The sequence below is a fragment of the Halictus rubicundus genome, chromosome 18 (genome assembly GCF_050948215.1).
Source record: "Halictus rubicundus isolate RS-2024b chromosome 18, iyHalRubi1_principal, whole genome shotgun sequence".
NCBI classification, from domain to species: domain Eukaryota; kingdom Metazoa; phylum Arthropoda; class Insecta; order Hymenoptera; family Halictidae; genus Halictus; species Halictus rubicundus.
This window is the reverse complement of record NC_135166.1, coordinates 3,572,595-3,600,581: the sequence shown is the minus strand read 5'-3', so window position 1 is coordinate 3,600,581 and position 27,987 is coordinate 3,572,595. Positions and strand designations below refer to the sequence as shown.

The 27,987-nt window shown below is 41.3% G+C and overlaps 1 protein-coding gene across 1 annotated transcript in view; it reads left to right on the top strand.

Annotated features, from left to right (window-relative positions):
- Nucleotides 1-27,987, top strand: part of LOC143362754 (neurotrimin) — a 131,804-nt gene that overhangs the window by 78,497 nt on the left and 25,320 nt on the right. Inside the window, exons 3-5 of the mRNA XM_076803175.1 lie at nt 17,243-17,346; nt 20,438-20,645; nt 21,576-21,731. Of these exons, the coding sequence (XP_076659290.1) occupies nt 17,243-17,346; nt 20,438-20,645; nt 21,576-21,731 (468 nt within the window). The remainder of the gene's footprint in view (nt 1-17,242; nt 17,347-20,437; nt 20,646-21,575; nt 21,732-27,987) is intronic.

Sequence of the window (27,987 nt, the reverse complement as noted above, 5' to 3'; positions counted from 1 at the left end):
ATGTAATACAAATAAATTTAATGAAAATAAGTATAATTAATGTAGACACAGTAATTGGGTCCCTTATTTTATACTGCTATAATTAGTTATGGTTATTTTTAACTGTACACTTTTTCCTACTTTTATTTAGATCAAAATAAATTATTTACTTTTATTTCGGTGATAGCATTCAAAGAGACTGCGTTTCATGCTAGTTGAAACGGGATTACTTTTCTAAAAGAGGACTTGAATTTTTTTTAGAACTTTTCGGATTACGTACGTATACACTGCAGATTTTCTGCTTTTGCGGAGAAACGCTACAGACGAAATATAAAATAATAAAAGCATCAGATGAATCTATAGATTCTGTTATACGATTTCGAGCCTATTAACCCTTTGCGCTCGAGTGGTGACTCTGAATCACCACTAGAAATTGTTGTGGTATTATTTCAAAGAAATTACAAAAAATATTACAAAATATTTTTTACATTACAAAATCTGAATTTAACAGATTACTAAACATTTAAATATTATACGTAGAAATCAGATCAGTTTCGTATGAATAAAATGAAAATATTGTGAGACGGAAGAAAAATTTAGTTTTAGATTGAAACTAGCACCGAGTGCAAAGGGTTAAATTATTAAATTGAAGACACTTTTTAAAACTGCGAGACTCATATTTTAGATATTTCTATTACGGACTGCAGAACGAATCGTTTCAAAATCTGTTTGGCACGTCGCTTAGTAAATCGATTCTTGAAACTGCTGGAAAAGATTCAAATAATTTGGTGGAATTTTGAAAAGGTTATTCCGATTTAAAGGACGTTCGAACACTTTGTCGGGCCGTTGCGCTCGAAGTGCGAATCGCGGGGAAAAAAGGTGGTTAAAAAAACGGGGCGATTGTTAATAGCGAATCGACCGATCGGGGTATCGTTCGCGCGTAGCTGGCCGACGAGATAAAAACGGTGGGCAAACAATGTCGAGCGAATCGAGTCCGCGATTAATAGATTATCGACGGGGAGGATCGTGCGAACTTTCGTGTTTGCCGTTTAATTTTTATTTTTAAAACCGGACACCGCGGAAGCGGGCCGAAATTGCACGGCTATTACCGGGGTGTAATCAAAGACGACGAAAGAGAGCACCGGGAACGAATAAGGAACGGAACCGGGCCGAATACAGGCGGAGACAGTGCTTGAATCTTCAAGTAACCAACACGATCACGGTAAGTCGCATTTCAGAGACGAAGTGGCCGGGCGTTGGCATGAATATGAATGAGCCCTCCGGCTGATATTCCGAAGCACGAAATAAAATAATTTCCTTTTCTGTCGCGTTCCGTTCTTCTCTCTTTCGTCTTCTTCTTCTCCCCACTCTACCCCCAGCCCCCCTCCATTTTGTACCCGCGGACCGCGCGAGATAAATCGGACACAATGGAAAACGGATGAAAAACCCGTGAAATATGGGTAAACGATTTCCAACCTCCGACGGATTTCTTGTTTCTGATAATTGGATATTTTAATGGTGGGGCGCCCAACGTTCATCACGGACACGGAAACTTCTCAGCCATCATTATGCGCGTAATGTGAACTCCGATTAATCGACCTTGTTGCAATCGCAACCGGCGCTCCTTCGGCCAGTTTTCATTAAACGTTGTTCCAACATTAAATTTCCGATTTTCCAAGAATTATCGTTTCGCAAAAGTGAATCGCACGATAAACCTGGAACAACGTGATCTTGACATACATCGTGTAGGAGATACTATTCTTCGATCCAAGCTGAACGTCGTGCCCGACCCGCATTATGTTCACACTCCTCGGATACTTACCGGTTACTGGGGATAATTCTGCGACTTTTATCACGCAGGTGTTCGCGACATGTATCGAGAAAAGACTGTACTTGAAGCGACCTCGGGAATCACCCGTTTCGAGGAAGTGGAACATTTTTGTTGTCAAAGATTAATATTCGTGGGATCGATGATATTTTCTTCGGATCGATGCGAGCCGGATGACACTCGGATTTCTGGGAACGGGTTAATAACAAGCAGAGTAGGATGTATGAAAAATAAATCGCAGCCGGGGCGGTGTTTTAAATACCGCCGGTGAATATTAAATGGGCTGATACGCCGCGAGGAGTAATGTACATTATTTATTCAACGCGTGGAAGAATCTGTGGCAGACGGACCGAACAGCATAGAATTCGTGGGAATGACAGACGGCATGACAGTCGGCGGGGCGGAGCGGGGAGGGGCGGCGCGGCGACAGCGAGCGGTGAATAGTTAGTAAACGTTAAGTAGAGAGCGGTGTATCAGCGCGTGGAGTACGTATGTACGTATCGGGTTCTATGTTTCCAATCTCACGGCTCTATCCCTCAATCTCCCCTGGATATCACATTTAAATGGCTCTTATTTATCCGCCGGCTAAAGTGGCAAGTCCTGTTACTGCTGCGGTGAAGAACACACCATTGTCGTTTCCTTTAACTTCACTCGAAAGCGTCACTTCCTGCCGCCGTTACTCACTGTTCGTCCCTGCCATTGATCTTCCGTTCCCTCTTTCCCGTTCCGTTTGCAAATCGGTTGCAGAACGAAGGAAACCGAACCAGACGTGTACACGTGAAGTAATTACACCGGGATTTACCGATGTTTTAATCTCTTCTTTTGTCGTGTATTCGGGCTAACCACCTTTAAATACAGCGTTCTGAAATTAGAATTTTTAACTGGTCTTCAAATTCCGTTTTTTGTTTTACATATATTGAAGAGACAGTGTCCTGAAAATATTTATTTCATGTTTTCTAATCGTGTTCGAGAGAATAATAAAGCTCGGACAGTTTGGCGATAGGGAGAATCTAAATTGAACCATAGTTTCCGAAATAATTTCAACGATTTTTCAAAAACTACTGTGCCAACTGAACTCAAATTTTACACATATCTTCAACGCATGTGTAACCTATTTTAGAATTTGTCCCATGGTTGTAATCTAGTGTTGATTTGATGATAGTGTTCAATAGATTGGCGTCTTTTATTGGGTTGTTCGGAAAGTAATTTCGTTTTGTTTTATGAAAATGAAAGACGATTTTTTTATAGCGAATAAATATTTTAGAATTTGTCCCATGGTTGTAATCTAGTGTTGATTTGATGATAGTGTTCAATAGATTGGCGTCTTTTATTGGGTTGTTCGGAAAGTAATTTCGTTTTGTTTTATGAAAATGAAAGACGATTTTTTTCTAGCGAATAAATATTTTAGAATTTGTCCCATGGTTGTAATCTAGTGTTGATGTGATGATAGTGTTCAATAGATTGGCTTCAACGCATGTGTAACCAACGAAATATAATTTTTTCGAATTTTTACAATTTCTTGAAAATACAAAAAAATCGAAATTCAACGTGTCACCAGTTTTCGATATTTTTCTTTCTTTTCGCGGATCAGCCGGTATTAAGTGGTACTGTTAAATAGTAATAAGGTTGAATAATAAATACTAATAATCTGGGGTAGAATAATGAATTTTTGATTAGGCAAGGAGAACGGAAACAGGCTGATCGGGCAACCGGTGTGGGAACGGTTTATAGTCATGGAGAAGACCTGTTGTAGAACGAATGGGAGAACAAGTAGAATTGACCTGACTGTGCTCAGACAGGTGAAACAAAGATGGCCTGCAATCGAGAAAGTAGAACGTACGCCGTGTGCAGTCGGACAAGTAGAATTAGTACGGCCTGTGATCAGACAAGTAGAGTAGACAGCTATTTCTATTTTCTTTGCACGGGTATTATTCAGATTAATTTAGAACGTATAAAGATTTAATTAACTACATTCTCAGTTCACGTACCGTAAGTCAGAATCTGTCGCGTCAAGTAAATTTTCTAACAGCCTCGGATTAAATTGGAAAATATTTCTCGTTATAATGATTAATTGTACAGAATAAAACGAGTTAGAGAGTATTGATTGAAATTTTAAAACAACCTAATAACTTCTCTCGACTTTTTCAGTGACCGGTCTTTGTGTATCGTTTCGTAAAATGTAACACGGTCTTCCAATTATTTAATAAGCAGTAGTACGAGCGCACCGAATGTTTTTATTGCGCAACAACGGCGGATTATATCGAATTTAAAATTCAATTTGCATTTAAGCCGTTTATAACATTAATTCGCTTGAACGCCACAAAGGTATAACTGCGCTTTCAACAGATGTCGAGTACACCGCGGTAATCGGATAATCACACTTCCACAGTGTTCCCTCAATATCGATGCTTGTAAAGGATGGGCCAACAATTTTCCTGGTTTTTTTTTCCTGGTGCTTTTGTTTTCTATATTCTCTTATAAATCGAAAACACCAACCTTCGAACGAAATACGTAATCCTCCTACGCAAACCTGTGTACACACGGCCGTACCTAACAATAAGTGAATTTTTCATTCATTTCAGCTTATTGAACAGTGATTCCGTGAAAATGATTTAATCAAGTAGAAAATAAAATACTTTTCATTGTATTTTCCGGTAATTCTCCCACTGTTTATTTTTTGTTCCGAGATCTCCAATGACAGCAGATTACATTATTGACATCAATTATTCATTTTCATTGTTATACAGGGAGTCCTTTGAACTCCTCGGAACGCATTGGCATTGCTTCCTATTCGAACCCTTCGTGTAAAAAATAAATTCGAATCTTCGATATATTAATCCTCCCTTATTTTATCTTGAAAAAATGACAACTTCGCGTCCAGAAGAAAGATAATCGGACGAGAAAAACAGCCGGTCGGAAATGTAATTCTGCGTCGGCCGTAAACAGTTTCGGATCTAGTTTCTTTTCAATTATTCCCGAGGCTCGCGAAATTACTTCGCCGGGCAGAACGCCCTGCAATAAAATCCTTTCGTACGAAAAATATATAACTGTTCTCCTCGGCAAGCCGTCGGCGTTGTCAACCCTTTGGCGGCGGTGGTCTACCGGGACAGGAAGCTGATATACACAACAAAACAGGCTCGTTGGTGAGTCGGAGGCTGCCTCCGGAGCGCTTTTAGAAATAATGAAGACCGCTTGTCTTTCTTCCACTTTCTTCTCTCCCTCTACTATTTTCTTTTTATCTGGTCCTCCTCGCCTCGTTGGGCTTTCATTTATTGCCTGATTTATCACTGTCCCTCCTCCTCCTCCTCCTCCTTCGCGGCGAATATATTTTATCTCCGTCGAATTTGATCCTGAAATACGGTGCGGCATGAATAGCCCCGAGACTTCGGTTTCCGTGCAGGGGTAGAGACATCCTGCGAAATTTATGCAAAGACCCGTAAACAAGCGACGCCGTCAAAAAATTATTATCGATCCGCAATTAAGGGGGCCGGCAGGCATTTGGCCTTGACCGTCACGCTATGTTACGCTGTGACTTTTTTTTCTAGACATTTTGCGTCTTAAATAATTAAGTGATCAATTAAAAATGCATACCACCGTGTTTGTACATGTCTTTGCTACGTCTGTATAGAGTCTTTTTTCGATACGAACAAATTAAGAGAATCTCTCAGCGGCAGCCATCTTATGACGTCATGCTTGCTTCAGAATTCGAATTTTCTGCCGAATATTACAAATTACTCCACGATCAGGTAGAAATTCGCAATTTGGGCTCCATACAGACGTAGATTGGACTTTTAGGAAACACAATTGACCACTTCTAAACTGCTCATTGCGATATTGAAGCGGCAATTTGTCTAGATTTTGACCCTTGCATACGTATATGGATTTCAAACCATGCCGGCCCCCTTAACGCGAGAGGGTTCGTCGTCCCTTCAGTTTTAACGACCGTGTACAGCGTTTGCTCGATATATGTCCCAAATGCCTAGGCGACGAAAGTCCCGGAACTATCTCCTCTGTCCGATATATGTCCCTGTGGATACGCGAGGCGTTAATACATCGATACCGACGGAAAACCGTGACCCTCGACAGGAGTTCTGTGAAATGCTCGAGTAAACAGCGGTCCAATCAATGTCGCGAGGGCGTTGTAAGCTTTGTTGTCGGGTCTCATATCAAAATTTGGCACGCGGTCGTTCAACTGGAAAAACGTTGTTGAGCCGTGCCGGCGGGAATCAAGGGACGTTTATTGTTGCGCGCACGGGAGCAGAAAACGGCATATGAAAAGAGAAGCGTGGACTCTCATAAGTCTTCGTACGGTTTTTCCCGGAGCGCGCGCGTGGAGGGTCGCGCAGCTTGTTAAAATTCCGCTCTGATTTCGAAGCGGTGGCCAGGACGATAGAGGGAGTAAGTCGAAAGAAACGTTGCCAGCTCCCGGATAATCTCGCGGCACGGATTATTGAGCACGTTCGGTACAAGTTCTTTTCCGTTTGCCCGGATAAACCAATAAACTCTAACTTCATTTAAGGTAAACCCTTACGAGCTTCATGCCGGTGCTATTCGACTTCGGTGATTTTCCTCGTTCGGAAATCTCGTTCCGGGCCGGTGTACGAGCCGATTAAAACTTTCTCCGGCGGAAAAAGAAACTTTTGTATCCATATTTCTGCGGACCACAAACCCGATCGATAATTAGGCAATCGCGATTGAATTCTGTCGAGACGAGAGCTCCGATATTCGCCGTTTTGTGCTTGTTAGACGGTCGTTACGCTCGTGACCGGCACAATTATGCGGCCACTTCTTCCCTCCGATCAGCATAACAGATTTCAGAAAGGAAATTCCGTCAAACGAATGTGAAAACGCGATCGCGTCTGTATTATTTTCATCGATATCGGACTCCGTGAATTTCGTGACGGACCGAGTAAAAACATTTTTGTGAAAGAAAAAACATCGATTGTGAAAATAGAAGCAAGCTTCAACCTGAACCCATTGCTCCGCGATTTTTGAGAAATTTAAACATCGACCAATGTTCACGTTTAACGTTGTAAAAAAAATATTCGGTTCCATTTGAAAAACAGAGAAGTTGACCTTCATAGTCCTTGACGCGTCCACCTGCGGAAAATCTAACAACACCAGCACGTGCGTGCCATTGTATAAAACTGTTTTATTTAGAATGAGGAGAAAAATAATTGAATACTTTGTTTAGAATTTTGTATCTCAAGGTCAACCGAAGGTCATCATATGTCGTTGCATTCGTCATTTCAGCGACCATTTTTTTTAGACCATTCACATCTTTTGTAGAAACGAAAGAGTGCATTGACATTCTCCTAGAATTTGGACTGTTTTTTGATTATTCTATTTTTCGGATTTATCTAGACGACCCTGAAGCAGCCAGTCGTTGCCGCGGGATTACAAGTTTCTGGTGGATGGTGTGTCTCCCGTAAAGTTTGTCATTTCCGTTTCGAGAATGTTCTTCACACGGCCCGTTTCCAATATCGCACAGCGCGAACCCGTTTTTCGAACGTTCCGCCCGTTCTCAACTGCGAGTGGAGCTAACTTCTTTTCGGCACTCGCGCGAAACGGCGCGTAGAACAATCGGGGCCCGCGTTATCTGACGGCGAATCTCGGTTCGCTGGCACACCGAACGTGAAAACGGTCGATTCGGATTGGTAACTTCTTCTTCTCGCGCACGGTTTCCGGCGAATGGCTGTCGAGCGACGCGCTGTCCCGATTCATCCGCGCAGTTCGGTTGCGGTGTGCATGGATAAAACTACTTCGCGAATTGGTTTACGGAGTTCGATGATAAAATTTCACGCAACTTCCCCGGAATTTGCATTGATGATCATCGATTGACGTTTGCGTGGAAACTCTCCCTTGCCTCTTTGACCGACTGCCTTCGGGAGACAGTAATTATTCTGCTCGAAAAGATTTTTACTCAAAATATGCGACAATCGTGGGTTTAATCAACTTAACAGGTTCGTCGCCGCGTCACCCATATGTGCGTGACGGAATTATTTGTGCAGGTTTTAAAATGAATTTTTTTATAGATATAATCTACAGATTAGGATCTGTAACATGCAAGAAAGTTGGGGGATCACTCAGTATCATACATTTAATTTTCTGCAATTTTTATTTCATTAAATAACTTGCTTTGATTTTATGGAATTTTTCGGGTTTCTAGTTGGGCGTTCAAAGTGTTAGACATTGTGTGAATGTTATTGACACTTGTACGTGCACGTTAAGAATTGTAAGTTTCGAAAATACTTGGCCTAACGAGGTATTTGCAATGAATACAGTGATTTCTCTGTATATGTCGCCAAGGCCTGGATGATAAACGTCGCGGAGTTATCCCCACTACCGCGAGGTATACCCTGCGAGGGGCCCCGACGCTTGAGAGGCCTCTGACACCGAGGAGTGTAACCATAACACGGCTCGGGTATGTCTCCTGGCCGATATATGTCTCTAGACCCGTGTTTTGGACATGTATCGAGAATTCACTGCATTAGTAAACCTTATCACTTTTTTGGTTAAATACTGATTATATCATGAATCTCCCCCCTTAAGTTCAATGGACATAATGCTCACTAAGTGATGGATTATTATTGATTTAGGATTATTCTTATACTTTATTAATAGCGATGAAATATCGAATATTTGCTTTTGGGAATACAGTCTTCAACTTAAGTGTCCGACTAATATTTTTCAGTATACATTATTATTAAAAAATATTATATCGTTACCCTATTCCGTCGCTGGAACTAACCAAAATACGCGTTTCAGTATTAATAATTTGAGCACGGCATGTAATATTCTCTCTGTTTTCCTCGCACTCTCGCTCTCGCATACCTAGTCCTTAAATTCCGTGTCAAAGCACGCTGGACTTGAGAATTTCGTTGAAGAATGTATTAAAATATCCGATACCGTCGCGGGCTCGACGAAATAATAAACTCCGAGGGGTTTATCAAGCAATGTGTATCTCCCGCGGATGTTTAAAATAATCGGCGGTAGCGTGGACATCTTATCGAATTGAATCGAGGACCCACCGGGCGAATTCATGATCCTCCCGGTAGGGGGGGGGGGTGCAGGATCAATCGTTCGTTCTCGATCCCGAGCTTCGCACGATCATCGTCTATCTCCGGGGCAAGTCGATCAAGGAAAGTGTCCTCGCCTCAAGTATTTTTTGTCGTTGCAACCTCCGATATATCGGGGTCACTTGACAGCGTCGGTGACGTTGCGGAAAGACATTGCGTCCGGAGGACGTCAATCCTCTGGAACTCGATCATCCCCTGTTTCGCTTCGGTCGCCATACTTTGGCGTTCCAAGTAAAGGTCGTCCCATCGAGAACTTATTTTTTTTTTTCGATCGTTTCACACAGGCTGGAAATTTTCATTCTTCCCGGCGTTCCGGCTATTGAAGAAACTAACGTACAATTAGATTCTCTATTTTTTTTAAACATCTGAGCCATTTCCTGAACGAAAATCCTCCAGGAATCAGGAAATCCTCGGAAACACTGTTAATTCTCTATATATGTCGCCGAGGCATGGCCGATTAATGTCGCGGAGTTATCCCCACTACCGCGGGGTCTCCGCGAGACACCTCGGTCGCCGAGGAGTGTGACGTAACACTCCTCGACGATAAACGTCATCAAGACCCGTGTCGCTGACATATATCGAGAGTGACTGTAATGATACTATTTTATTTCACGGGAGAGAAGATTGCTTAATTCTACGGTTTCCATTATAATATCTGCTTAATGTGCAAGCGTTATTATAATTTCAATAATTATGGAAACCGGTCACTTGACCGTGGCAGGTTCGCCGTTAAATATTGTACATTGATTGGAATCATTAGAACGCGTCGGTGAGAGAAAGGAAAAACAATTTTCCCAGACACTGATTTTTCCCCCAATCAACAGTTTCGAAAATTGCCTCGAGAAAAAGGGAGTCTGTACGAATTTCTGCATTCGTTCAATGTTAGGACGCGCAACAGCGTACGTTCGTTCTCGATGAGAAATAGTTTTCAGCTCCACTTATTGTTAGCAGAATAGAATAACAGCGCGTACGACAGATGAAACTGTTCCGTATCTCGAGATTGGAAGACTTGCGTGTACACAGTGCTGCAGTTCCGTAAAAAACGTATGGATCCGCGTTCGAGTCGAAAGCAATCCACAACGATGGCCGCGAGGAGATGAATTGAAATATCGATTTGGGATCTCGACGGTCCTGTATTGTGCCCGTCAGAATAGAAAACCTGTTGATTTCGCGCCGAGCGAGTTAGCGAAAGTAGCTAGGCTGATGATCCCGCTACTGACGCTGATCTGGACATCCATTTCGTTATTGGCTTGTGAGCTCGCTCTGAAAATCATCTGTTCCGGCGAATCATTCCTCGGCATTGTTGGCTCTATTTTTCTGTGATCGCGGCGAATCCCAAAAAGTATTTTAAATTAATCTAATTTCATCTTACGCGTACGCTGAGAAGATCACGAGCTGCTGCTATCGATAGATTAGGCGTAGTGTAGAATTGTATTAGGCTCCCATGGGATTTTCTGCCGTTATTAGAAATTCTATAGAATCCGCGGTCGCGGCTGGAAACTTTGTCCACGTTTAAACATAAGTCCTGGCGCGTCGTGTATCGCGCATTGCGGATTAAATAGAACGCAAAGAGGAGATTACAGCCTTGTACTTTCAGTTACGGAGCTTAGTTAACAATAAAGTTAAAACTGTGTATGGCGCGGCACTGGCGCCGCAGAAGAGCGGTATAAGTTTCTGGTAATGTTACGATACTGCCGTGCTGCAGCGAGTTAATTCGGCTAATTATCGCCCACCCATGGTTCCTCAAACGTTCTTGACTTCTAGCATCCAAGTTACTCAAACTTATTACGAGCCAACTTTTTTCTGCGAAAGCCGAACGAGTGTTCGCTCTGGTACCCGTACATAATATAAAAATCGTGAAAGTATGACCCATTTTATGTAATACATAAATTTGTTTCAAGCTAGAAGTCATTTTTAGGTGTAAAAAGTCCCACAAATAGAAAACAGGTTTTGCTTCATCTGTATAACAGTCTGACCACGGTCGGCGTTAGTTAGCTGTATCAAAGTTTTCATATTACGGAAGTTGCAAATTGGAAATATGAATTGGCATAAATAACACGGGAACGCGAAGTTAAAAATTGTACCCTTCATTGGATGGGACTACTGTGACATAATCGTATTTTATTTTACGGTTTTCGTGTAATATCATCTAATTAAAGGCATTTTAACTAATCTCTGCAATGTTGTAATTTTATAACTATCAACTATTTTATTTCTGTAACAATCGCATCAGTTCTAAAGTTAAACAGTTTGAGAATTTATTCAAGGATTCATTTCAACTATCGAGCTGAGCATCAGTGCTGGCGTGAGCATAACTTCGTCAATTTTACAAATAGCGCATTGAAATTTTGATAAAATGCAGTCAAATGGTTATACGATCGAATAAAAATATTTTTGAAAAATAATCCTGCAGGCTAGAGTAGTATTCATTGGTCCAAAATGATTCGTAAAATTTCTACTCTAACATTTACTAACATTTATCTAACATTTATCTAATATTTATATCGAACATTTCGTATGTAACAGCCTAATGATAAACATTGGTCATTTAGACGGTAACGGTTTTAACGTTGAATTTGTTGGCACGTTCCGTCCAGAATCAAGGTTAGTTTCTGTAGGTTACTAATTACAAGCTATTTTTGTCGAGAGCACCGCCGCGTCCATTCTGTGATTACATTTCATAATTCAGTCTGTAAATAGAAAAAAAAGAAAAGAAAAAGGATCAACGTGGCCGCGTAATTAGCATGTTGCTGCAATTCCCACCTACGCACAATACGATAATGGTAATGAGACCGAGAACAGGTCGTGGCAACTAGAATTCGTAAGCACGTTCCCCGAAAGTCGTTATCAAGCTGATTAACAAGCTTTGATTAAGGTAAATCTGTGCACAGACGACAGACAACGCGCTCGTGCCGCGACCTCAACTATACTAATACTTGTCTCGCGCCGTGAAGTCGCGCGCCGCTGTGACAGACGTGGCATGTTACTTATTTGCAGCCGAATAACTATTAATTAGCCTTCGTGACTTTTGACGGCTGCGCTAGTTAAGCCGTAAATTCGTACAAATTGCTACAGCACGCGATTGCGTGTAATTTATCTATGGGAATACATTAACTTGGCAATATTCGACTCTCAATTTCTGTTTATAATTATTTATGGAATATTAATCCCAACACGGAAAATTTTATTCGAAACGAAAGTAAGAAATAACTATCTGAAACAATTGATTTCACACCGCAATTTTGAATACTGTTATTCCCGAATAAATATTAACACATTTGAAATAATAAGGGGGGAAAGTGTCCCCCAAAACAAATTTATCCAAGTTTATCCAAAGAAAATAGTTTATGCGAATTTTCAGGGCTGTATGTCGCACGGGGGTGGGGGGTAGTAATGAAAAACCGAAAATTCAGTTTATCATTTGCCCACGGGTGTATTTATGTCGGTAGAATTTTTCGCTTTGTTGCAGAAAGAGGGTTCAGCCCCAGAGGGTTCGAATCAGAGCGTTGTAATGTACATAGTTAACGTAAGAATCTCGTTTCTTTGAGTGAGCACCGGGCGCCGCAGGATAAAGAACGCTCGAGGTGAGATACGGTGACAAAGGGCTATATAATCCGAAGAAAGATTGTGTACCAACGATACTCTTAGCCTCTTGGAAAGCATGCCCGAAGCAGCAGAACTTGACTTAAGTTTCGAAACCGCAGGTATGCGGGTAACACTTACTTAGATCTGGCTGTATGGCGCGGGTAATACCAACTTACAAGTGTGTTGGCTGCAGTCGACCACGATGCAACGTTTGCAGACTGTGATTACGCTTTCGACCATAGTCCTCCGACAGGTATACGCCACCAGTGCTATCGTTTTTGGCTTGTCAACCAAGTTACCGCTCACAAGGGTGCTCCGGTGACCCGAAAATTCGCCAATTTTTGTGAGCACAATTTTTATTTTTATGCTTTTCGCTCTTCAAGCTGGAAACACCCCTCAAAGGTAGCTTTTTCTGCTTTTTTTTTTTAGTGGATAAACAGAAAAGTTGAAAATGTTTACCCTGAAAACTCTAAAAAAAAAGGGCTCGAACTTTCTACCGGCTGCAACTTCAAAAATATATAAAGCATGAGAATTTCACCGTTTCCTATATTTTATTAAAAGTGTACAATTGCAACTATATCGCACGCGAAACTCCTTTGTTAGCGAGAATGTGGAAAGTTAAATTTTCAGAAATAGTATCAATAATTACCGTGGACCATGTTGCAAATATATTTTAGCGTTTTTATCATACTGTATTGTTATTCTGAAACTGTAAATACGTTGAATATTCATTTTAATATCATTCTCCTTGGTACAATGGATATATTTTGTACGCTTTAGCTGCCGCAGATTTCCAGTGAAATAAATAAACTTTATTTCACATTTCGCAGAACAATTTCAGTGTCGAATGTAATTTATTAATTTAAGAAACTCAACGGTTCAGACTGTACCGTGTAATTTTGTATCTGCGACACGTCGCATTCAGACATTATGGCGAAGTTATTCTCGGGTTCCATTCAGTCATTACAGTAAGAGGAACCACACATTCTGTTCGGTCGTTACAGAAACATGATCCTCGAATTTTATTCAGTCGTTATAGTACATAATGCGATTCTCGTGTTTCTCTCAGTCATTAGCGTAACACAATCCTTAACTTATATTCTATCATTATACATAGTATAATGTACATTGTATATGTACATAGTAAAGTCAGTCGCTATGATCTATTATTCAATTATATTCAAGCAGCACTCAACGTGCACGCGATCAGATTAAAGAAACTTTTTTTTGAAGTAGATGCATATTATTTAGAAATTATCGAGAAATTAATTATATGAGTCAAAGGAAAGGTAAAAATTAGCAGTTTTTTATTTTTTTAACTATGTGCCCCCACTCTGAAAAATCTGAAAAAATGATATGTTAACAACCATGACGAGATGCTAAAACTGTAAAAATATAAACTTAGGATCTCACAACTTCCGCGAGAAATCAGCGTTTCAAAATTTGTTTTATTTTTTAAAATTCGGTTTCGTGGCTGAAAATTCTGAAAAAATTCATAGACGTGCATTCTAATAGCTAAAATATGTCTGATTTTTTTCGGAATTTTAAATTGAATAGATCGAGAGAAAAACCTGATTTTCTTCGTCACCCCATTACCAGAAGAAGCTATAATTACATAAGGAAATTGTTGGAACCCGGAGGGGAGTTACAAAGCTCCTCGATCAAGAATTTAAAGCTCGAAAGCACAGGTGCTATTCGCATCAGGTGTATCGATCGCGGTGCTCTCCTACCTGTTCTTCGAGTCGGAGATTGTGGATGCCGTAAGACGTACAAATACGTTCCTAGCTCATGCTCGGGGGAGACTAATGAGAAATTCGGATTACAATGTATCGTTGTTACGATCTCGGATTGCGTCGGTGAATCGAATACGTAGAGCCACGTAACCATTCCTGCTACTCTCTTTCAATTTCCTGCTTCCTATCTTTCGGTTCTCTAAACGTCCAATTTCATTCGCTCCGGTTTCCTTTTATTTCTCATGTAAGCTCTTGCCTGCAGATTTAAACGCCGCTCTGAAGTAAATAAAATTACATTTACCTTTAATTATGGCGCCACCGATGAAAGCGAGAACGATGGCTGTGTCTTTAATAACGTGAATGGACAGATATCGAGGGCGGTATAGTGCCACTCGAAAATCGTAGTTCCACATTATTGCAGGTCCGTTTCAGAAACGATGTCAAAGCCATATAACACAAATCGGGCATTTCAATTTCGTAAGTTTTCACGCATGTCAGTGAGCAGTGCGGTAATGACAGTGATTTCTTGGTACGCGATCGAAATTGTTGTCGTCACGATTGAAAAATCGAAGAGATTGTTAGCAGTGAATTGTGGACGTTGGAAAGCCATTAAACGCGGGGTAGGTAACGTGTTCGAGATAGCACTCGTGTTGTTTGAAAAACCGTTCGGGAACTATCAGAACGACTGTGTTCTCGTCGAAGCAAATTAAAGATCTTCGTTTCCACCGTTCGAAAGTGGCAAGCTCTGTAACCGTACGTCTGCGTTTCAACGAGAAGTATTTTCTTAGCGCGCCTCATCAATCCTAACCGTTCCTGGAGAACCGCAACGGTGTTTTCAAGAAACCCTCGGCTCAAAAGGTGATTCAATGCTTTCTCGTTAGATGAACGTCCAAGTTGTGCTGTTTGCGCTATTTTTCTTGTCAGCATCACCGTCCGCTAGACAGTGGGGGGGCTGTTAGTCATCTGCTCGGCAACGGGGGCTGAAGAAACTGGGGGAAAAAGGCGGGGAAAAAACGGGGCCCTTAATTGGCAAAGCTTTCCCCTCGTCACTTTTTCTTACAATTAGACTACATTACATTAACGCCCCGAAAGTTTGTTTCCCGTAACGTTCTCGCGCACGGTATCAATCTCGAAGTTTCGTCCGCTTTGCCAGTCGCATCGAGAATCTCTCGAAAAACGTTGCTTAATAATCTCTGGCCGCGCAGGTAAATCTTGTAAACGAGGAAACGCTTTTAACGAAGCTGAAGACTTCTTCGTTAAACGGTGCCTCTCCGAACCACTTATCGCGCGCGGTTAGCTGAATTTGAAAATTATTATAACTGGAAATTCTGGTGCACGCTACAAGGAATTGTTTCCGCGTGATTTAGTTTCCGTACATTTCAAATAATATGTTATTTTGTGCTTATATTAGTTTGTTTCAACGAGAGTAGTGCACTAAGAGAATCCGTAAAAATGAGAAAATTCTGATTCGGATGATTCAAAGCTATTTTGACTGCGTCGTCCAATAATGTATAATCTATAGGAAAATAATGTATGGCAAAATAATCTCTACTTTGAGATTCTAATTGCATTAAACAAAAATATGTTATTTTGTTTTAGAATTTATTTCAAATAATTGAGATGATTGTGTAGTTTACACAATAGTGGGGATAATTCCGCGACGTCTGTCATCCAGGCCTTGGCGACATATATAGAGAGTATCACTGGTCTTCTCTAATATTCTCCAGTTTAATTTGTCCGGTCTCCTGAGAGTTTGCAAGAACTGCTCGAGGTAAACGCAAATTGATTGTCTTTCGGGTAGAAGTTTCGATTCGCATAATCGTTCGAGCGTACTTTGTTATTTGGCGCCGTGCTACTTCACTCTCCGCAAAGTGAGTTTGATTGGCAAACGGGGGCGAGTTTGATCTGTAAGAAGGTGAATTTGGTCTGTGCGAGGTCTGTGAATTTTCAGCGCAAAAGCTGCGTCAAACGCTCGTTTGACCGATGCAGCATAACGTTTCGCCCTGGATTCGTTCCCCACACACGTTGTTTTCAGTATCATAATTAACAGAGGGACCTCTCTGCATAATAAACTGTGACTAACGTAATTAACGGCGGCCCGCATTCTACGCCGTCGTTCTGAAAAGAGCTGAGAGCAACATGGTCTTATCCCGAAGCTCTCACATCCTCGTTCTCCGTCTCCTTTTCTCTTTTCCTCTAGTTTCTTCTCTCTCTATCTCTCTCTCTCTCTCTCCCCCGGCGTCTCTGTTTCTCGTTCTCGGTGGGTTCTTTGTGCCCATAAATAATTCAGGTGCTCAGGATGTCGTAAAGACATTAACGAAGGTAAAAGCTTTTAAGGTCGGCCCGGCTGAATCCTGAACTCGTTATGCGGCTCTTACGATAATAACTCGCAATCTCTGCCGGAGCGGGTCTATTGTTCAACGATATATGTATTTACCATCGAGCGGATGCGATATTTTCCTCTCGACTATGCTGCTCCTTCGGATAATGAAAGTTTAGTCTGCACTCGTTGCAGGTTGCGCTACCAAGCTGTTTTAAGCGGAGGAACTTTCATCCTTGCAGCCGGAACTTGTTCAGCCAGTGATTTTTAGCGTATCGGAAAATCTACGGATTCGTTTATTGATCACTTGAGATGGTTGGTACTCATCGAGCAATAGTATCCAATTTTCTTTCAAGTTTCACTCTCCCGAATTAAACATATTTTCGTAATTACATGGTAAAGAATCCTTACCTGCCGAAAACGCTAAAAATTGCGTAACTTTTGAACTAAGGATCTCCTAGGATTGAAACTTGGATTTTCTGCATTTTCTCGCCAAAATCTGCAGAATTACGTTTAAAAGAGTAAAAAATCGATGGTTTCCTCAGGTAAAGTTGAACCGTAATATTTTCTCTGATAAATTCGTGTTACTGTCTGTTGTTCCCGGTTTGTTTGACACGCCAGTTATCTCAGAATTGACATATCGATTCACTGCATTAATTGCACATTATAATAATGTTATGTACAATCGGATAACAACGGCTTTTCTCATTTTTTCCAGATTCTGACTTGCCCCGGTTCGCTGAAGAAATCCAAAATGTGACAGTTAGCAGAGGCCGCGACGCTTTGTTAGCCTGTATCGTTGACAATCTTAAAACGTACAAGGTGAGCAAAGATTTATTTGTAAATGACGGTATGGAAGATAATGAAAGTGTTCGAAGATAAATGTGCAATAGGATGAATTGAATTTCAAGAAACAAATTGTGGACAAGACGCGTGTCCACGTTGCAAAATTACTGTAGCTACTCTTCTCGGATAATTATAAAATCATTTAAACCTGTTTTTGTGCGGCAACGTGTTGCTCGAAAGTTTCGGCGTTAAAAACGGAAAAGCAAAAGTCGCCGTTCGATGGAATCTTTTCGTATCGATCAGCAGAAATTTTGTTAAACGACGTGCCGTCTTGGTGTCCCCCGATAAGTCAGCTACTCGGCGAAGGCTCGTCATTAAGTGAAGCATTTTTACGCTTCGTTTGAGAATTTGACGCGAGGCGAGGGAACGAGCAGGGCGGCAGGGTCTGGTAATTCTATCCTTGACTCGTAACAACGTCGACTTCAGCCGGCTACGGCGTTCGTTACGCCAATGGAAATACATCATGGACCGTGTCACGTTGAATTATTAAAGTAATACTGTAACGACACCGGTTCAAGCGCTCCTCTTACGGTGTGCTTAGCGCGCGTAGGAGGCCTCGCGTCTCCTATTACCATTTCTACGGCTGATCCTTGCCAGACGCAACTACTTCCAACGGGAAACATGCTCTGCGGTGTCCTTTAACGGTTCAAGTTTAACGGCCTCGAGAAGTTCGATATTTTCGAGTCAGTTAATCGGCACTCGAATTGTCGCCGAAATACTTCACGCCACATTTCGAATAAATTTGTCCCAGAACGGAGCGTAATCGCTCAACTGTCGACACGCATAACTTTCGAACCGGTGTCCTCCTCGCCTTGAAACTTCGATTTTTGGCAGTTTCTCCTGGAGACGTACAGGTTTATATATTAAAAAGTTAAAAATTTCTGGTTTGCCAAGGCGAAGTTTAACCTATTTGTACAGGGACTCTAAGGAATCTATATTCTCTGATTGATAGAAGTTCCGTTAATTTCATTTGGGGAGCATTGAAATACTTATCTGGCAAAACATCTTTTCATATTCGAAGTAGAGGATAAGATTTCATTATGTTCGGGGCTCGGATCGATCGTTACAGTGCTCCCCGCATATTAAGAAGAAGGCGGTATCGGCGTGTATCGCATTCGTGAAAGTTGGAGCCGTGTTCCGTAGATCCACAAAAGCCTGGCGCGCGCATCGAAAACCCGAGCGACGACGAGGGAAAGAAAACGACTGGGAGGTTCTAAGCCTTCTTATACTTATCCTTCTATTCTCTGTATCCCGTGAAGGTTTCGAAGATCTACGAAGGATACGGGATACAAGCCAGCCCGGTGTATTGGATTAAGCACGCGATAAGAAGGGAACGGTTGTTATATATGGTGTCCAAATCCCCGCGAACGAAAACCGACGTGAATGGAACACGCTGAGAATGTACATACGGACAATTCTATAAGTGAAACTGCGCATCGAAATACTCTCACTTCCACCCACCCACCCCCCCTTTCCCTCCCAACTGCACTTTTCAATTCTTACTTTCAAGCTCGGAAAATTTATTGGTTACCTTGGGAAACCAACACCTGCGAAACTTCCCGGCCCCGGTCTACATTCGGATGGCTCCCAAAGAATTGAACGCAAAAGTTTAGGCAAAATTGGGAACGATAAACTGCCGGGACGGAATGAAGTTCCGGAAAGTTAGAGACCTTTCCCGATCTATGCTGGAATTTTCTTTACGTTTCAGCATTTTTTTCGAGCTTCGGATCGCAAAGCGCCACTGACAATAAGAAACGGGATCAAGCTAATTACACCTGCCTACGTCTCTGCGCGCTTTGCGACGAAATATATTCGTGTATCGCCGACCTGCACAGGCTTCGGGAACGATCATTATATTTTCGAATTTGTTCGTCCATTTTTCTCTTCTTTTCGGTGGTGTAACCTTATAGCTGTATACTTCACTCGATATATGTCGCAAATATCTGGACGATGAAAGTCACAGAACTATCCCCATGTACATACGGTCGGGGACAAAATTAATATTTAGTTAAAGTACCTAGTTAAAATTTGAGACCATTACTTTTTTCACATTTTTGGTCAATAGTAAATTTTAATTAAGTTCTTTGTACACATTTTCTAGTTTACTAAAACCTTAAGCAGTTTCGTCCAATTGGGGAAAAGTTATTAGCTTTTAAAAGGGTGTCCACGGGTCCAAGGGTGTTTTGGTTTTAATAAAGTAAAAATTTTCTTGGATGGGGTCGCTGACCCCTAGCACCGCACAGAACAATTTCCCCTATTGCCGCACAAATCGCAGTCTTGCGTGTTGCTTTTCGCACTACTATTTATTATTTCCGTTACAACGGTTAAAAAATACACCCAAGCAACATGAACGGTAAGGGAAAAGGTTGAAGATAAAATTTTGTTGAAATAAATTTATAAATTTAAGTCCCGTTTCCGTTCTGTTCTCTCGCAAACTCGCAGGCTAAACAAATTGACGAACACGTCACCGGTATAGTTTAATCGAACCTATAACATATTCATTCGATTAAACAAACTTAATTGCTTCCACTCTGTGACTTGTATATCCGTGCCGGACATTTTTTAACAGCCATCATTTTAATCGTTCCGCATTTGATCGTGAGGTATTTTTGTGCACAAATATTTCATACGACGGCGCAACACGCGGGAAAATAAAACTGGCAAATATGGAAGATATAGAAAGTGATTGATCGATGAAGGAAAATTGACAGAGCGTACGGTGAAATTACTTTAAGGTTTATTTCCATTTAGCTCCTTTGACTTGGAAAAACAATTCACCACAATGTAAAAAATAACTGTAACCTTCTCTGTTATATTCAATTGTAACTGATGTGGTCGCTAATGACCTAGCTGTTAATGCGACCACTTTAAAATAAACGTCTACAAAAAAAAAAAAAAAAAATTCGTAATGATTGCGCAAATATTTCAGTAGTTACGCTAGAAATTGATTCGTCAATTGATTAAATTATTCTTAGTCCTTTAAATCTCTTCACGAACCTTCCCAGCTTGTTACAGCCACCCTTGGTATTAATTTTGAAATCTAATCTTGAAATAATTATCGTTCCAGGTGGCGTGGGTGCGCGTCGATACGCAGACCATCTTGTCTATTCACCACAACGTCATCACGCAAAATCCGCGGATATCATTGTCGTACAATGACCATCGCACGTGGTACCTTCACATACAGAAGGTTCAGGAGGTGGATCGCGGATGGTACATGTGTCAGGTGAACACAGATCCGATGAGAAGTCGTCAGGGTTACCTGCAAGTTGTGGGTGAGTCCACGAAGAACATTTCGTTTCCCTGTTTCACGCCCGGAGACCAGGAAAATGGAAATGGGAAATTTCGAAACACTTTTTGGATCCAGGATGGATCATGGATGGAGGATATATTAAAAGTTTCACCGTGCACCGTGTCCATGTTTGATAGCTTGCTTCGGGGATTATTTAGATACCGAAGCCTCCTCCATGATCTATGATACGTTACGTCAAACCGCGAATACAATTTCTCTTTAGTGATTTCCATTAATTTCACCGGCGTTCGTTATAGACGTATCTAATTAACCGCAAATTTAAACCTTACTCTCGTTTGATTAAGCAAATTCTCGCCGAGGACAGTTTATCGATACTATCTTCTATCTATAATAAATAGCAACACGATGACGCAGAACGTAATTAAGCCGGTGATGCAAAGTTTCGCGTTCGCAGATAATTATTTCATGAAATTTTACTGAACATAATTATGACCGCATCAACACACACACACACACACTGACGTTCTGCACACTTGTAACCTATACAATTAAAAGATTGAAAATTATTCCGTAAGGATATTCCAGGATGAAAAGACTATAATTGATCGAGATCAAATAATTTATTTGTTTCAAGTCCTTAGTCTCCTTGCGGAGAATTTTTATTTCGTAGAAAAATCCGCAATGTAATCGTGACTCTTCGCGAAACGGAAAGAATGATTGGTAACTCACAAAATTGATGTCTTCATCATTATCGGCATTTTCCATCGTGAAGCGTGTCGGCGGCTGCCTTCTGAATGATAATGCCACTTTCCGAGGCGAACATTAATATTAAAGTATTAAGTTAATATCGATCATCGGCGGGAGCGTGGTTCTGTAGTCAGGAATGTCATCGCATTATAGATGGAGGGAGAACATTATCTATTGAGTTCTCGCATTTCTTTCTTTATTGCAGTGCCGCCCGCCATTATCGGGAAAGAAACCAGCTCGGACATGGTCGTACGCGAGGGTACAGACGTGACGCTGACGTGCAAAGCTTCAGGATATCCGGAGCCCTACATTATGTGGCGTCGGGAGGACATGAAGAACATGAATTATAACGGCAAAAGTGGTGAGTTTTGATCAATCATATACTGTCAAATATTTTGATCAATCAATACCCGCCGGCCGACGTCAATAGTCCGCGACGCGTCGTAACGTTGACTTGACGTGATGCGAAAGCGAAATTGAAGTTTCCATGTGGCGCAGTTAATATCTTTATCGATACAAGCTTTCGCAGCACACACACACACACACACGGCCCAGTCTTTATGCAGTGGGACACTAAAGAATTTTCTGAAATAAAAATTTCTATACTACCGTCGATTTAAAAATTAATGTACGATTTCTTTTTCAACTGTTTTGCGGAACAAAAACGAGAAACATGTTCCACACATTTCATTCAAAGCTTGATGATACGACCGAAGAAAATTGTACATTTCTAAGGTGTTGTTCTAAAGAGGAATCTTTTTTCAACAAAATTTTTCAAAGTTGTCACATACGTCTGAATGTATCGCATTTTCGAGGGCTCCCACAGACAACCCTCTATGACAAATTTCAAGTCGATACCCCCACTACAGGGATAGTTATAGGGTGAGCAGTGTTTAGCGAATTATGCTGTATTTCTTCTGTTCTGCTGAACAAAAAATTACGAAAAAATTTATGAACGTTCTGCCTAATAGCACACACGACAGTGAATTATTTCGGAATTTTTGGTTGCAAAATCGATTTTTAAAAAAATCCGGAAGCATGTAAAATTGTTTAGAGTACACGGTTCAAGAAGTGAATGCCTCTTGTTATAATAAAAAATAAAAGAACTGTATAGAACTCTGCGTAAATCAGTGTTCTCAAGTCCGGATGTTGTTGAAAAGGAGAAATAAAAGAACAGTATAGAACTCCGTGCAAATCAATATTTGCAGGTCTCGATACAGTCGGACAATTTCTTTTTTGGCATCGAAGCAATTGTTCATAAATTATTATCCAGCTACGCTCGATTGAAGAAAGTGTTCGACAAATCGAGCTTTCGAAGATCCAATCAGGCACCGTTGCACTTGAAATGGCAATTGAAATTTGTGCTGTGTCAGGCAAACAACCCGTTCCGCGATATTCCTACCCAAATTAGTTTCAGGAATTGCGTTTCGGCAAACTGTCATTAATAGATCAATGAAGATGGGGGCTATCGGGTCAGATAGCAATGTCCCCGTTCGATAATTATGCGAAACCTAAGAGACTCGGATTGTCCTAAAATTTATAAATTTTCCATATTATCGAACGGTCTGAAATAGTGGATCGAAATTTACATCTTACATTGGGAATAGTAAATTTACAAACTGATTATTTCAGACAAAGTTTACTGTACGAGAATTAACAATTTATTTACACGGTGCAGGTAGGGGCAAGTATCATAACTAAAAATTTTCAACAAAAAATCTGCCTTATATTCTTCAAGAAAAATTAGGAGAAACACAGAGCAGTAAAAATATTCGAAGAATTTGAAAATATGCTGAAATTATTTTCAAGCTTTAATGAAATAGAAAATATTTTATTTAACTTCTGTACCGTGGAGTAGAAAGTTTTGATTTTGCATAAAGATCTATGGTCCAATATATGCAATTCCAACAGTCCTCGGATTAAATCCTGATGATCAGTATGATTTTATAATTCCGCTGCATTTCAACGGTTCAACATGGAATAGTTTTCGTAGCCCTAATTAAAGAATGGATCGATACGGTGTCTGACGTAACACGAAGGAAGCGGGGAAGTATTCTTTATGGACAGATACTTTATCATCGACTATCGTAAATAGTCGATCTTACTCTAGAGGCTTTTGTTTATCATGGTACCGTTCTAAAAATAGCGCTGCAAATTAAAAACATGGCCCTCTACCTGGAAGTTGTGTCGATCGATGCTAATTGCTTTCTTAATTACTAATTATGGATAGGGTGAGAAGTACGACACCGGCTCTCCACAACTCTCTCTCTCTCTCTCCTCCTACTCTTTCCCCACCCTTCTCTCTCTCTTTCTGTCTGTTCGTTTCACTCTCTGCCCGCCCTCTCTCTCTCTCTCTCTCTCTCTCTCTCTCTCTCTCTCTCTCTCTCTCGCTCTCTGGTTCTCTCTTTTCGTGCACATACACGAACACAGACACGCATTAGCGGGCAAAGATGTACAGGGAAGCGGAACGTCAGACAGTCTGTCGGTTTCAAAGGATTTTCTCAATATCGGATAAAGGCCGGATTTAATTTCTGCTCTAATTTAAATTTTCATTGCCCTCGAGGTATACTCAGGCTCAGACGCTCAGAGAAAGCTTTCGAAGCTTGCGTCTCATCCTAACTTTGCCGTATAAACTGTCACTGATAAATATGTATGCGTCGAATCGTTTTTGCGCCGGAAAAAAAAAGGAACGATGCTTCGTCGCATTATGCGATTGTCTCGCTTGCGAACAATCGAAGAAACGTAATGATCATTATGATTTCATGAAAACCGGCCGGGAGATTACGAGGAACCATCCCCCTTTGTATATATATATATTTTTTTTTATTGCGATTTATGCGTTGACTATCCGCGCTTATGCAAATTCATATTTTTCTAAAATTGTACTGCAGGAGATTCATCGAGATACAGATTTTTCTTTACGAAGACTGATAGCATGTGATGAATACTAATTAAGATCATTCCGATTGATCAGCTTTAATCACGTACGATGGTTATCCGAAACGTGCTAATTGTAGAAAAATTGACTGCTTGGCTCCGATTTCGCAAAATTCGATATTCACTCAGTCTCGTATTTCGTGTGGGTTTATTCAATTACATTTGCATTGATTATTTAGTAATAGTCCCGCACTACTGACAATGTCCAATCGAATTATACACTCGCTTAATTAAACGAGCTAAATTACTTGAAATCATTAATGGTCTCGCGAAAATGAACCGTAATCAAACGTTTACTTGAAACCTTTGATTAACATTTATTTATTTGTTCGAATTCAAATATTTCGTTTTCGTATTTTATTATTCTGTTCAAATATTTATTTGTGAAATAGAGTAACGTACAGACGAATGTAAAGTATGAAACCGACATATAATATTGAAATAACACATTGTATTCATTGTTATTCGAACAGTTTCTGCGCGTATTCTGTCTCTCGGTGCAGATAATTTAATGGCATTATTCATTAAAGTTAGTTACACAATAGTTTAATCCGGCTGTGTTTCGAATGTCATGCATTAACAATAACGGATTTAGAATTGAATGAGGATTGATTTATCATAGAGAAAACGGACTATTGTCCGAAGCAAACAATATCATTCGCGGACACGTGAATTAAAACGATATTCGTTTAAACATAAAAATACATATGCAAGGAATAATCGCTAGAAAATGAGTAAAAAAAAACAAAACCACTTCAAACCTGTTAAAAATCATTCCCTGAACAGTGGATCAATAATTTTCCAATAATTTTAATGAGCTAAAAGTAATACGATAACATGTTCACTGTTTTTTTTTTTTTTTTATATCACAAGTGCATCAAATCCGCAGACTAACCACAATTTACATTTGCAACGTTAGTGACGGTATAATGAACGCGTAATACGTCATCAGGTCGGATCGATCAATCGGATCGAATGTAATCGCATCAACGGTGAAGAACGAGTTTCATTAATAAAGTATGCCCGGTGTATCTTGGTGAACGTGCACGCCGGCATTCGTGAAAACGTTAATCAATTTGCAAAGCTCGCCGAGCCATCAACGACTAATTAGGAGGTGGTATCGTTCGACATGCATATATGGAAGGGCGCATCTGCTATTATATGAGGGACATGTCATTCGATCGAAGCGTCAGATTATTGGCGTAATTGGACGGAATATTACGACGGTGGATGTGTCACGCACTGCGCGAAATGCGCGTTGCTCGCCTAGGTGTTTGCCCCGGGGCCTCGGGGAGTATCTAACACCATCGCTTGCCGTCTGATGGTCTCCAGACATCTTCGACCCACAAGGAAAGTATGGTCTGATGGCGTTTCAACTCGATCCTAAATCATTACTGGCGTCCGCCTCAGATTCGCGCGCCAACGCTGGGGCACGGTTAACGACCAGAAGGGTCCATCCGACCGACTATAGTACGGTAAAGTCTCGATCTAAGCCTAATGGAGCGACACGATCTTAGCCAGTTCGCCTATCCCCTCCACTGCTTCGAGGGACTCCGGGTCCGCCCGACTTTCTCCGACCTGACCCGACGCATTGAACGCGACCCCCACTCCCTAAATTTTCATAAGTGTACCCACAATGAAGACCCGCTCCATTTTGAATCGGTAAAATTAATCCGATTTATCCCATTTTTGGACTCATTTTAATCGGGAGAATCTCAGCTGTTCATTGGCGCTAGAATTATGAAGGGAAGGTGACAATTGTTGAAAATAAAATTTTCTTTGATCCATTTTATTCTTTATTCGTCGTTTTTTTCATGTGGAACTTCAAAGATTCGGCGCCGAACCTGCATCGGTTCTTTTCATTCGAATTTCGATATTATTGGTGTCGGAAATCCGCTCGAATTTTTCGATTGAACGAAGCGTTTCCCGGTGTCTGTCAATGCGTCACGCGATCTAAAAATTTTCGAATTGATGGTAATGGAATTGTACAGGACTTTCGTACAATTTTGTGCACGTCTACACACACACACACACACACATACACACAGCAGCCGCCGTAATGGCATTCCCTTGGTTTCCAGCGAGCTCGGGAAAAGTGAAAAAGAATGGGCAAGAGAGATGAAAAAGCAAATCGAATTTTGTAAAACTCCGGCGAGTCCGGGGGTGTGTTTTTAAAGAATAGGATCAAGATACCGGTGGGCGCGAGGAAGATTTAGTTCTTACGTTCCCACCAATCGTCCAAAAAGCTGACAAAGGAGTAAAAAACCCACGGAGCGAAAAACGGGAACAAAGGAGCCTCGAATTGGAAGGACGCCATGGAAGCTGGAAAATGAATCGGAAAACGACCGGTTCGAGCTTTCTGAAACTCCTCCGTTCCGAAACATTTTCTGACTGACTGTTAACCATCGCCAATTAAGAAATCGCTACCTACAAATCCGTCTGGCACGTTCTCAAAAATTTACCTTCTTTCAACCAATTGCACCCGTTTCATATCGTGTACCTATGCAGACATTTTCACTCGGAGTGATCGAATAGAAATATTTCCTATTCAGTCACATGCGAAAATTCCGAAAAAAATCTCACACATGCCAAGCACCCAGACACACGTTCTACAATTAATTCGGATTTTTAAGTCGAAGATGCTGGTTGTAAAAATTCGGAAAAGTGCAGCTTTCGCATTGCAGTTTAAGATTCGTTTGTATTTTCACGCAATAGTTTTGCGTTGCAGCTCACAAACTACAACAGATAGCGGAAATCTTTCCTGAGAAAAATTGTTCCCTTTAGCGAGGACTGTCGTCTGACAAAACGATTATAAATTGCTTAATCATACAATTAAAAAAAAAATTATTCTCCGTGAGATATTCAGTCGGAGATCCGCATCCGAGTGATCTGTCGTGTTTCCTCGCCGCGAGGATGATAAAGACACATTACTACGGCTTCACGATATTAGGGGGGTGGGGGGTGGGGGGTGTTCGCGAAGTGAGAGTCCGTTGAAGGAACAATTTTATTTCGCATTGTCCCCTCACCCTCGCCGGGGGAATCGCTTGTTCCCGGCTGTAATACCGACTTTTGCGAGGTCTTGCATGCGCGCGGTGCCGACGTAATATGACGCGACCGGAAAACAAGGAACCTGCGAGGCGAATTCCTGTCCCGGAAGGGAAAATCGAAAGAAGAGAAAGACGCGCGCGGGGGGATGGTGAGGGGGAGGTCATGGATATCGATATAGACGGCGCGCGCGCGCGAACACAATCGAATCTAAGGTGTACTCGCTGTTCGCGCAACCCCGGCATCAAAAGATGAGAGCTAAACTCGCGGCCAAACTCCGCCGACGTCGATCCTCATAGCGTGGAGACGAGCTTATCTTGTTGCCGTTTGAGGTTCCTTTGTACTTTCGAACAGGCACGAGGGCGAAGTCAGTGTTCCACGCAAGATCAATATTGTCTGGCAAATTTCGCGTCGAAAGGTAGAGGCGAATAGGTTCCAACTTCCCTTCACCCAGTCCCTTCTCCCTCGTTTTCTCTTTATCCGCGAGCAGTTCCATTGTTGTCTTTGCTAGCGGTGTGATTCGCTTTGCTATAGTATACGGGAAATTTTTATCCGCGCCGCGCTACGGAGACCGGAGTAATTGCGTGCAAACAAGATGCCTCGGTTGATTGAGCGAGGATAGAGTTCTCCGAGAT